General features: G+C 41.7%; 1 protein-coding gene across 1 annotated transcript; it reads right to left on the bottom strand.

The window, feature by feature from the left end:
* Nucleotides 1-521: 521 nt before the first annotated feature.
* Nucleotides 522-12,993, bottom strand: e2f3 (E2F transcription factor 3). Its single transcript, XM_017480790.3, has 7 exons — nucleotides 12,532-12,993; nucleotides 9,568-9,670; nucleotides 8,100-8,319; nucleotides 7,778-7,945; nucleotides 7,370-7,484; nucleotides 7,131-7,269; nucleotides 522-5,583 (listed from the first exon to the last, which is right to left on the bottom strand). Exons 1-7 carry the CDS (start codon nucleotides 12,778-12,780, stop codon nucleotides 5,336-5,338), a joined length of 1,242 nt encoding a protein of 413 aa, XP_017336279.1. The 5' UTR covers nucleotides 12,781-12,993; the 3' UTR covers nucleotides 522-5,335.

Raw genomic sequence — 12,993 nt, 5'->3', positions numbered from 1 at the left:
ACAATAAATTATGACTTTATATGTAATCATTATGACTTAGTATCTCAGATCTCAGTTGACTTATGTATCTCAAAAAACTGATTTGATATCTCAGAATAATGACTTGGTATATCATGATTATGACTTAGTATCAAGTTTCCTTGACTTTGCGATTATTTCTGCGATCGCAAAATCTTGGAGGGACTGACCGATGGAGAAGAAACCATTATTCCATCACCTACATGGTGCACTCACATAGAAACGTCAAACTGTTAGTATGCGTTTCTCTAATTAGTAAAATTAGGCCTACCATCAAACCCATAGGTGCCTCTCAAACGTCAATACAGCACAGCTCATCTCTAGATATCTATAGTGGATTTTCTGCAGTGTAATACGGTATATGACTGAGAATCTGTTCCTTAAAAACAGCCTTGAAAACAAAACTTTTTTTTTTTTTTTTTTTTTTTTTTTTTTATAAATCACCCAGACAAACTCCAGGACTTCATTCCAGTTTACAAAGAGGAACAATGTGGACTATAAACTTTGCATTCAAAATTTTATTAAAAACAGTTTGCAACAATGTACACACATACACATACATACAGCCATGCCACAAATATAAAACTACATTTGAAAAATGGCAGGGGGGAAGGGAAAAAAAAAAAAACCCCAGAGCAACGGTGGAGCTGGAGAGAATTTGAATCTGACCCTGAATCATCTGGATGTTGCCCTTGAGTTATAAAAGCTTATTGAAAACACTCCAGACTTTAAGGAGGAGAGCGGGGGACGACCCAACCAGACACATTATAGCATTTGTACACATTTTCAGACCCACAGACACACTTCCACAGTCATTTATTTTACATCATATTTTGGATTGTAAAGTGCAGGGAAATCATCTGCCAGTGCCAGTCAAATGCAAGACATCCAGAATATTTTCCCCTCTTTTTATGAAGGTGGATGTGGTTACTACATGTGATCCACCACAGCACAAGTGACCGCGTGCTCACACACACACAAACACATACATACATCAAAACTGAACCGCGAACAATCATCGTTTTAGTCATTTAAACGTGGTGAAAAGGTGTCAAACGTTTCCTTCATGTTTAATCAGTAATGAAACTGGCACAAAGATCTCAACTAAGGGGGGCGGGGGGGGGGGGGGGGGGGGGGGGGGGGGGATGAGCTCAGTTTCAGAAATTCAGGAAGAGGAACTTCACTTTGGTCAGTGTTACATTTTGGTAATGGGATATTTTACATTAAGCACCTGAAAAATCCATGAGTAACCTTAAAATACGTTCATTTGGAAGGGAAAAACCTTTTATTTCTAGACAGATCACGTGAAGTGTAAATCGAAGACTCTTGGTTTGTGCTTCTGAGTGAGCCATTAGCGCTTCTACACTTTCTACAGTGAACCCAAAATCATCCGGAGGACCCTGAAGGAACTCTGTTTTTATTTATTTTTTTATTTTTTTAAAAACAAGATATAACCAGATCGTCAAATAGTCAAAGCTACTTTCTTAACCTTAAGAAGCACTTGAAGGAAAACTGAACTGAAGTGGACCTGAAACAACGAATTACACAAAATCCACACAAAAATGTAATACAGACATCGTGGAAACGTAAAGAACGGTATTTTCTATTGAGGTCTTCGTGTAAAGAATGATAAGGAGCGAAACATCCCTGTAAATAAGGCTCCTCGCATTTCCTAATGCTCTCCAGAACTCTCGAGAACGTTAAAATCATCAATTTACGCTCATTACAAGCTGTACATTTGGCTGGGGGGTGAGGCGGGCGGGGTCTAAGGGGTTACAGGTTGTTGTTAGAACTAGGACGGGTTCAGCTTGAGCGTAAGCAACCTTTCTAATCCTGATGACTTTGCAAAGCTCAGCACCAACATGTGAAGCTCAGGCATCTATTCAGGGAAAGGACCTGTGTATATATAACGTATGTGGCTCGATTAAGAACCACGTACTGGAGTACAGGTGTAGGAACTTACCCCAACACCTTAAAATAAAGTGACTAAGTAATTTTCTCGAGTGGCGAACGAGTCACGTGTTGACATGAATTTTTCGTACTATTTGGGAGTTACGCAATAAGTGCAGCGTACAATATGTAACGTGTACCTTGTTACTATGCAACAGATTTCGTATCTATGCTATTTAGTTTGGGGGATTTTTCCCCCAGTCGTAGATACATTTTTTTTTATTCATTTAAAAAAAAAAAAAGACACTTCTCCGTGTTAACTTTGACAAAACAAATTTCCGTTTCGTGTGTATCCTTCAACACAGTCCAGAGTCTGATTTATGATAGGTAGGATTTTACTAGGCAGATTAATCTATGTGTACAAATCACACGCAGCTCATAGCTACCCTTTTTTTTTTTTTTTTTTTTAGCACAAACATGCTAACATATTACGATGTTTATCAGGAGACGATAAAGATATGGCTGCACAATTGTCCCTTCGCCAGGAATTCGTACACTTTTTTTTCTCCCCCGTTTCCTTTAGTCTGTATTAATGCACTTAACTAGCTAGCTTGCAATATGTTATAATTTTGCATTAGCTACTAGTTAGCCTACCACTTAGCCTAGTTAGTTAGGGTTTACGGGTGACGAAAACGGTCATACTGGAACTTCCACTTTCTAAGTGGGCTAGAGAATAAATTTATGATTTCTCCACACCTTACTTATCTCATGGTTTGAAATGTTAATGTGAAAAGACTGGTCAATTTGTTCACCAATTTAAAAAAAAAAAAAAAAAACCACTTTTGGACAGTTAATGGTTTTATAAAGATACATGATTTCCCTGAACGAAGCTCATCTATTCCTCAATGCCCTTTACCTCACACCATTACTGAAACTTCAGTACAACATTTATTGTAAATGTCGTGGATTTGCATAATCCATAATAATATGAGGTACAGGGTCTATAGCTGAGTAATAACTCGAACTGACATCATCGTGTGATGGCCAATTTAAAGATTTAAAGATCCTAAAGGGCTATAATTCAGAAATGTATGCCATTTAGCACTAATAGGAATATGAGAAAACCGATAACGGCCCTGAGAGAATCAGTGCTGTGGTAGTCGATGTGATCTGCACGGCATATTGACGTCTGCATAGCGATTCTGCTAGGCGAAATGACCGGAAGACGTTAGCAATTTGTCCGTGATACTCAAATTGAGTATATAGATCCGTGCAGGAAGATCAGCCTCTTCCGACAAGGCACAATTCATGTCCAGAATAAGGACCATGAACTAAAGCAACGTACAAGAGGAGCAGGTGCACTTCATGAAAAATAACAATAGTTCATAGGCTTTTTAAAAAGTGATTAGCTTTTAAACAAGGAAAAAAAGAAAAAAAGAAAGCTCAGCACGCTGCCAAACTCGAGTAAAGAGCTTACATGTCTGTTCTGGTTTGCAAGGTGATTTACAATACGTTAATTAAAAGGAAACGCTTGTAAGTCAAATAAAACTGATGCATTCGCACTAGCAAGTGACAATTCGCTCGGAATTTGTCGTTTGTGTTTTTAGTTCTGATGAGAAACGAGAGTAGCTATATATAGCTAGTATTTAGCCCAAAATAATGCACTACTCAGTATGCAAAGTGCTTGATTTACACCGATCAGCCAGAACATTAAAACCACAGACAGGTGAAGTGAATAACATTGATTATTTCATTATGGACCCTGTCAAGGGGTGGGATATATTAGACAGCAAGTAAGGATCTGAGCGACTCTGACAAGGGCCATATTGTGATGGTTAGACCTGTAAACGCAAACAGTAGGTCTTGTGTGGTGTTCCCAGTATGCAGTGGTTAGTACCTGACAATCGGGGTCCTAGGAAGGGTGATGGGCGGACAAGACACATTTATACATTTAGGGAGGGAAGGCTAGCCCGTCTGGTCCGATCCCACAGAAGAGCTACTTTAAGCACGAATTGCTGTAAAAGTTAATGCTGGCTATGATAAAAAGGTGTCGGAATACACAGCTTGCTGCAGTTGGGGCTGCGGAGTCACAGACCGGTCAAAGTGCCCATGCTGAACCCTGTCCACTGCTGAAAGCACCTACAATGGGCATTGAGCATCAGAATTGGACTACGGAGCGAGAGAAGAAGGTGGCCTGGTCTGATGAATCACGTTTTCTTCTACATAGTGTGGATGGCCGTGTGCATGGCTTACCTGGGGAAGACATGGCACCAGGACGCACTATGAGAAGACGATAAGCTGGTGGAGGGAGTGTGATGCTCTGGGCAATGTTCTGCTGGGAAACCTTGGGCCCTAGCACTTATGAGGATGTTACTTTGACACGTACTACCTGACTAAATAATTTATTGTAGACCAAGTACACGCCTTCATGGCAACGGTATTCCCTAATGGCAGTGGGGTCTTTCAGCAGGATAATGCGCCCTGCTACACGGCAAAAATTGTTCAGGAACGGTTTGAGAAACATGACAAGGTTCAAGGTGTTGACTCGGCCTCCAAATTCCCCAGATCTCAATCTGATCAAGCATCTGTGAGATGTGCTGGACAAAAAAGTCCGATCTATGGAGGCCCAACATCGCAACTTACAGTACAGGATTTAAAGGATCTGCTGCTAATGTCTTGGTGCCAGATTCCACAGCACAGCTTCAGAGGTTTTGAGTAGTCCATGCCTCAATCAGTCAGAGCTGTTCAGAGCTACACAATATTAGGCAAGTGGTTTTAATGTTACGGCTGATCGATGTATATGTGTGCTAGTTTAGTATTAGCTACGTACACTCACCAAAGACAACAATGATCGCGGCTACTTTCTTCCAAGCTTTGTTTTCAGGATAAGGAGAAACTGTGGATATGTGTGTGTAACATCTTACCTCTGAAGAAATCAAGGTCTGAAATAAAAAGTTCTTCGCTGTGCAGTTTTGATCTAGTATAGTTATGCGGAATCCGTTTTGTCTGTAAGTGCCAGACAAATCTGCCGAAGCAAACCGAGTCTGCGACGCGAAATAAAACTACCTGGTTACCAGGTTTTAGCTTTTGTGGCTCAACTGCGGACATCGAATCCAAGAAGCTTTCAACAGCCACTACGCAATGCAAACATTCCCTCTGGGTTTAAAAAGACAAACATTCCCACTGGGTTTAAAAAGACAAACATTCCCGCTGGGTTTACAGAATGAAAAGCAAATCAAAAACAAAAAGGTATCAAAACTACCAATCGTGATGGTCGATCCAAAAGTCCAACTGATCCAGACTCAACCAGCGCATCTCATCACGCAAGTCCATTACCCCCCCCCCCCCCCCCCCCCCATTTAAAAAAAAAGAAAGAAAAAAAAAAGAGTGGAGTGACATGTAAACCATCCGGTGTTCACCTGCAGGCTCACACCATGAGCAGCTCGTCCAGAGGCAGCATGTCCAGGTCGCAGGAGTCAAACAGGTCGCTGATGCCCTGCTCCTCGTCCATGCCCAGGGGGTATTCGTCTCCCAGCAGTGTAGGCGTAAGCGTCACAAACGGCCCCAGGATGGAGGACAGAGTCGAACTGAATGGAGACAAGGGTGCCGTGCCCGTCTGCATCACGCTGCCGTTTGACTGGTGAGATTCGGCCATTTCTGTGTCTTTGGTGTCTTCTGCAAAAGAGAAGGTTCAAGGTTAATTTTTTTTAAAGAATATACACGTCTGAATAGACTAAAGTACGTACAAAATCTACATCTTTTACAAGCTCACGATTCGATTCGATCGATTGCGATTGAGAGGGCTGCGATGCGATGATTAAACGATTATCGGTGCAGACCCCAGATGCATCGATCGTGTGTCTCTGTTATGTGTGTCACGTAATGAAGGCTGAGACGGATGCAAGTGCAGATAAGAGCTTTATTGAAGAGAGGTAGAACGTGAAACACAGGTGTGGTCAAAAACAGGCATCGGCACATGGGCATAAACGAGACTAAGTCGAGAATCAAATAACGAGGACGTGAATAGGATCAAAACTGCGGCAGGTAAACGAGGAACGAAGGCTTGGGACGGTGCTAACACTCACGCAATACTTCGCACCGCATATAGACACACGAGGGGTTTAAATAACAAACAATCAAGGGTGAACACAAAACAGCTGATACTAATGATGACATGACTGAACAACCAATACCAATACAGGGCGGAGACAGGACAGAAATCATAACAAACGCACATGTCAAAAGCAAACAAACGCAGTGTCACTGAAACCCGGAAGCGTGCTTGCGTTTCGAGCTTCGGAGTGCGCCGCGTGCTACAGCGCCAGGGGAAAATCATACCACAGACTGTCCGGGCGCTGTACTTCCGTGTTCCGCGGAACAAACAAACAAACAAACAAAAAAAACACATAGGCAATTCTTTTGATACATGTAGTCAGGTTTATACGCATTCGGACAGTGACAATTTTGGTCATTTTGCTTCTTTTGAGATTTGAAATGAAGCAAACCAGATGTGATTCTGTACTTGAGTGTTCCCAGTGGTTCGCATCTTGTGGTAAACCGTCTGCATTTACAGTCAATGATACGCCTACCTCCTGCACAGTAGTCTTGACTTGGCTAGATGTTGTGAAGGGGTTTTTTCCTTCAACAAGGAAAGAATTCTGCATTCGTCCACACTTTAGTTGTCTTCCAGGCATTTTGGTGTTGTTGAGCTCGCCAAGGCATTCCTTCATGTTCCTTGTAGATGTGGCAACTCCTAAAGTTTCTACCATCTCTCTGATAGGTCTGCTTTGGGGTTGTTGTTTTTTTTCAGCCTAATAATGGCCTCCTTCACTTCACTTGCATCGACACATTTAGACCACATATTGAGAATTCCCATTCCTAAATTCAACGCTTGGAATCAACTCTAGGCCATTTATCTCCTTAATGTTTCATGAAATTACGAGTAAACAGGCCACACCTGGGCATGAAACTGCTCATCAGTCTACTGTCTGATTACTTTTCAATCTGTGAAAATGGAGGGACTCTGCAAAAAAAAAAAAAAAAATGGCTGTAGTTCCTAAACGAGTAACGCAATATTTATGTTAAACCCCTTGCGTTAAAAGCTGAAAGTGCTTCATTTCAAATCCAATCCGATCCAGAGGCAAAAGCACGAAAATTGTGTCACTGTCCAAATACTTATGGACCCGACTGTGTTTAACAGCATTTGACCAGATGTGACTCACCTCTGGACATTCGGAGGAAGGCAGTGTCATTTCCATTCACGTCCACACCGTTCCGCAGGGGACTGCTGGAATTGCTGGTGTCCGTGCACAAGAACACATCGATGGGGCCTTTAGAGCTACTCAGATGCACCTGTAAACTCTACACAAGACAAACATAATTGTGTATACATACTCACTCTGTGTATACAGTACTCCAGTAGTAGGTGTGCAGAGGGTTTAAAAAAATTTTTTTTTTTTACCTCCTTTGGGTCAGGAACCTCCAGTTTAGTTTCTGATGGTGCTTTAACGGCAATTACAGTTTGATCCTGCAGGCTTTTGATTCTCCGGATGTCCTGGTACGTGACGTAGGCATATGTGGGAGTAGATAAGGAAAATATGCAGATGGATTCTGCTGGGTTTAAAGTTAGACGGACAAAATTTTAATTTTATGATCAGTAAATTCATCGAAAAACAGCCCCAGTGACCCTTATCATCTTTTCAGAAGTCTCTGCTCTGGCAAAAGACTGATCATTGTGTACAAGTGCTGATATGGTGAACACGGTCATTGATTATTTTCCAATAACGGCACGACAACCCAGTTGTATTTTATTCCTGTACAGTTGTAAACATGAATGAGACAGTGCTGCGTTAGAAGCAGTAAAGGATATTTCTGGTTGTGCATCTCCTCAGTCATCTGCTGCACGTTGTTAGTGCAGGCCTGAATGAGCTCGTCCAGTCGTCTCTCCTCGTCTCGCAGGGCCAGCATCTCTCTGCTCAGAGTCTGCAGAGGGCCAAGTGGACACAGCGGCCCTGATTCTGAGGGTAGAGTCGAGCCCCTGGAGCACACAGCAAACATAAGCTGTAAATATCATCCATGTTCTTTTACATCATTATACCCTACCACTAAACATTTCCAGTGACATGGATGACTAAACTCTCCACACACACACACACACACACACACACACACACACACACACACACACTTACAGCCACTGAATGTTGTTCTTCGATTTCTTCTTGATGAGCCGCACGCCCTCCAGCACGTTGGTGATGTCATACAGGCGTCTCTTCTGGACGTTGAGCGCGTCGGCGGCCTGGTTCAGATCCAACACACCATCTGAAGACTGGGCCAGAAGCTGGCAGAACTTCTTGGTCAGAAGCCCGAGGGACGTGTCATAGCGTGACTTCTCGGGTGGGGTTTTAGGAGCTGACGCATAGATAGAAACAAAATGGGAATTAACCTTTAAACAGTCAAACGATAATTAAATGTCTATAAATCCATCACGCTCACGGATTATTGCCACACCCAAACCTAGGAAGAAATAGTGGTGGTCCTTAATATAATGCAAGTCTTGGACAATTACAATCACCTCCGAAACTATTAGAACAGCAAGGCCAATTCATTTGTTTGTGCTGTACACCAAAGACATTTGAGTTTGAGATCAAAAGATGGGCGTGAGACGAGAGTTCAGGATTCCAGCTTTTATTTCCTGTGTGTTAAACAACATAAAACAAAGAACTTTTTGTATCAGCCCACTCAATTTTTAGGCGAGCAAACGTATAGGAGAGGAAAAGCCTTGGAGTAAATGAAAGTAAATATCACTTAATATTGGGTTGCGTATCCAAGATGAACCTCTACCCAAGTGATGTAAAGGCCAAAGTGTGGAGAAAGAAAGGATCTGCTCATGATCCGAAATCATACAAGATCCTCTGTGAAACATGGTGGAGGTAGCGTCATGGCTTGGGCTTGCATGGTTGCTTCTGGAATAGGCTCGCTAATCTTTACGGACAAACGTTTTCACGTGGTATACATGTTTAAATGTAACGTACCAGAGCAATGCGTGATGATATAACTATAGCATACGACACTCATTCAAAATACAGTACTAAACTATACACATCATACGAGGTGTGATGTGGCTGACAGTAGAAGCAAATTAATTAGCGCTTTCCCCTCTCTCACTGGGTCTACACTCGACTCATGATTCGAGTTGAATTTTGAGACTTATTGGCCAGAAATAAGAGAGACTGACTGATCACTCTCAACCGATCCTCTTTCTTCTAGCAACAGACCTTTTTCAAGGGTAATATTCCCAAAGATGGAGAGTATAGCTCACATGCCTGAGTATTCAGTGCTCGCACATGGAAGCTGCTCTGCTTGCGCGATTCACTGCTTTATAACGTCGAGGGCAAAAACATGAGGTACTACATTAGAACCTTCGTTAGAAAAGGATAATGATAATATATGAAACTGTTTTTCTTTGTCGGAATTAATCCACTTGATTAGCTAAGTAGCTTCTTGTTATATTAAGTTAGCTACCAGTATTTAGCCTAGTTAATAAGGCTAAAATAGGACTGCCTGAATTTAGGATTTGTTCTCCCCTTACTTTAAACGCTGTATGACTGTACAACCAGAGTGGACCTTTTGTACATTAAGCACACTAGAATGACATACCTTTAGGGCTCTTCATCCGGAGAGCTGCTCTGCGACCCCTTGGCATTCGGGCCGGTTCACTGTACTGGTGGTCTGCGATGTCCAACTCCAAACGCCTTTTGGCCTGAACAGTCAAAAAAGTTGATGGTTAATTAAAACACATGAGAAAACGCAGCAAAGCAGCTAGCTGAAGCATGTTATATTCATCCTGGCACTCGTACTAAAACTGGTTTATGACTCATTTTCATGGTCAACACTTCAGTGATGAAGTTAGGAGTGAAAAATCAATAGACTGCTAAACAAAACAAAGCTTAGAGTACACCGAGTTGATTTAAAGTGGAATACAATGCGACACATGAGGATGACCACGCTGATAAGACCCCTCGCACCTTCATTAGTCGAGACGTTTCATATGGTACGAGACAATACCAATAGGCGAATTCTATGACAAACTATCCGATAACGTGCTCTCCAGGTCAGATTATAATGATTCTATTTTTACGTCAAATAAATGAGATTCTGGCTCGGGCAGAAATAAACAAACATCCAGTGAAGTTTAAAATGGCGCACTTATGTAGCGCTTTTACGCTGTGTCTCATTCACCCATTCACACACCAATGGTAGCAAAGCTGCCATGCAAGGTGCTAACTTGCCATCGGGAGCAACTTGGGGTTCAGTGTCTTGCCCAAGGACACCCGGTATGTGGAGTCACGCGGGCTGGGTATCGAACCACCAATCCTACGATTAGTGCACAACCCTCTCTACCAACTGAGCCACAGCCGTCCCACAAGTTACGCTCTCTCTCTTTTTTGTCGAAGAAGAAATCTCAGGCAGTCTTTACCTTGACGGCTATCGATGGTTACATCGATGCTTACATCGGTGCTGTTCGTAGATGGTGCGTAGATGAACGACAATCAAAACGAACAGTCCGATGGAGGGGATGTCCAGTGTGCTCCGAGTCCCCAATGCGTCATGTCATACGGACTTGTACGATACACTCAAGCTTAACGGTGACACCATGCGCCATAACACATTGAGGACTTGACTGGTGTACCGAGAGCACCGCAGTTAGAGATGTTACACTGCAGATGTGACCATCGATAGCGATCTCCATGTGGATCTTCCTTTTAAATAAGCACAATTTCTTGCACAGTCTTTTCAACATTCTACTACTACTACTACTACTACTACTACTACTACTACTATTATTATTATTATTATTAATAATAATAATAATAATAATAATAATAATAATAATAATAATAAGGTGCTGATGTGTCAGAAGATTAAGCACTTCTATATTCGTAAAGCAACGCATTTCTTTACTCTCGCCAGGCACAGTGTATGGCTTTATTCCTGAAATATTGCGACTTGTCTCGTAATATTGCGACTTTTTCCACGTATTATCATGCATTACTTCATATCTAAAAAAACAAACAAAATAAATACGACAATATTATCGAAATACTACGACTTTATTCTCGGACTCTTGCATTTTTATTTCATTTACACAGTGGCCCTAAAACACTATGATACTTATGACAGTCAGAATTACGAATGTAAAAACGGTAAAAGTGTACAGCAAAACAATAATAATAAAACATCTCAAGACTTTCTTCAAACTGGAAGGCAACAAGCCCCCATCCCCCATCTACACAAACCAAGGCCTAGACTGAATCCCCAAATGGCTTCCCCTTTGAGACACTACAGAGACAGACGCCTATATATTTATTTATTAACAGTTATTGTGTGTATTTGCTTCTTCTTGTCTGGACACAGATGCAAAGCTCAGGGCTTTCACATTTCTCCTCACACACACACACACACACACACACACATGCTCTATATAAGCCATGAAATAAAGCTCTCCCTAGTCTATAGAGTGCACTTATATGTAGTTGAGATGAATTTGTTATTAAGACCAAGTCTCTAAAAATGAAGCTTGTGCCTTGTGTGTGTGTGTGAGTGTGAGAGAGAGAGAGAGAGAGAGAGGAAGAGAGACATAGAGAGAGTGTCTTGTAGCTACATGAAGTAGCACCATAACTTAGCTTTAAAGAGACTCTGAAAACACCTAGCTAGCTATCAAGCTATAAACTATCTTGCACAAAAGTTGCACCTTTACGCCATTAAAAAGAAAAAAAAAGATGTGGATAAAATGTCATTCTGGTGTTTTATTTATAGTGCTGCATGAGCCGAGTGTTTACACACCATTAGCGATGAAGCTAGCCATAGTTTGCTAACTTTTCTTTCGGTTTGAAGCTAAACAAAATTCAGCCTCGCGCTTTTGAGGCTAAAAGTGGTTTCCAGGACAACGATATCTTGCTGTATGACAAGATTTATTTATTTATTATCATTATATTTTATTTATTTATTTATTTACACCTTTAGAGGGTTAAGTAGCATGACACTTTGGAATTTGAGTAAAGTAAAAAAAAAGAAGAAAGTTTTATGTCGTGAAATTGGCAGCACCGAGTAACTTCGTGTTTAGTAACAATAGTAATAATACTAATAAGTTCACATGGGTCAATAACTAAAGCAGAGTAGTGGCTTTTTTTGTTTGTTTGTTTGTTTGTTTTTTACACATCATTTATTTCTGTGTAAACGGTCATATCATTAAAGTAAAAACAAGCTCCAGAGCTGTGTGATGGGATCATGGTTAAGGAGACAGAGACAGGCCCATGGTAGTGTAGATAGGACACCATTTTAAGGCCACCGCCAAAATAAAAACTGGTTTACGATTCAGTTTAAAAACATTGTGCACTTTTATAACCCAAGACGTTATCATCAGAACCAGATCTGGACCGCAGCTCACCACCACATCTCTTACACATCAACGTCCTAAGTGAATATTTAGGAAGTACCCATACAGGCTGCTAATGCATTTAGCCATGGAACCCCAACATCAGAGTTATTAGTATCTTAAAAGCGTCCAGTACGTGTTTTCAAAACAAAACAAAACGCCCTAAAATGAAAGAGATGAGTTACCGGAGGTCGTCCTAAAGCAGGTCGTAAGCCGGTGCCGTTTGCAGATCCTTGGAGAGGAGTTGTATACAAGCTGCCAGATGAAGAAGACACCCGGACATGATTGGGTTGTGAAGGCGGTGTGATCATTTGGATGTGTGTGGGATAAACTGCAGAGCGGCGATCCGAGCCCGAAATCAAGCCCATATTCGGCTCAATGAGAGAGGCTGATATGATCGCTCTGTCTGAGACCGAGGAGACCCCCTTTCTCATCTTCAGAGATCTCTCTTTGTACCTCCTCTACTTCCACGAGCTTTTTTCTAAAAATCGCACCAACACACGCACAAAATAATCATAGATATCGAGAGAGGAGAGCCTTATGTGTTCACTTCGATCGGTATGTGCAAAGATCGGTGGCGAAAAAGCAGCAGATGGACGCGAGAAAAGCGAGCGAGCGAACTTCCCTCGGAGCCGCTTCGGAAAAAA

This window comes from Ictalurus punctatus, chromosome 12, assembly GCF_001660625.3.
Source record: "Ictalurus punctatus breed USDA103 chromosome 12, Coco_2.0, whole genome shotgun sequence".
Taxonomy (NCBI): Eukaryota; Metazoa; Chordata; class Actinopteri; order Siluriformes; family Ictaluridae; genus Ictalurus; species Ictalurus punctatus.
This window is presented reverse-complemented; position numbering and strand designations above follow the sequence as displayed.

Coding starts and splice junctions, on each gene's coding strand:
- e2f3 (XM_017480790.3), bottom strand. CDS start 12,780: ATGAGAAAGGGGGTCTCCTCGGTCTCAGACAGAGCGATCATATCAGCC. Junction 8,320..9,567: donor CCGGATGAAGAGCCCTAAAG/GTATGTCATTCT, acceptor TCTATGCGTCAG/CTCCTAAAACCCCACCCGAG. Junction 7,485..7,777: donor GAGGAGATGCACAACCAGAA/ATATCCTTTACT, acceptor ATCTACTCCCAC/ATATGCCTACGTCACGTACC.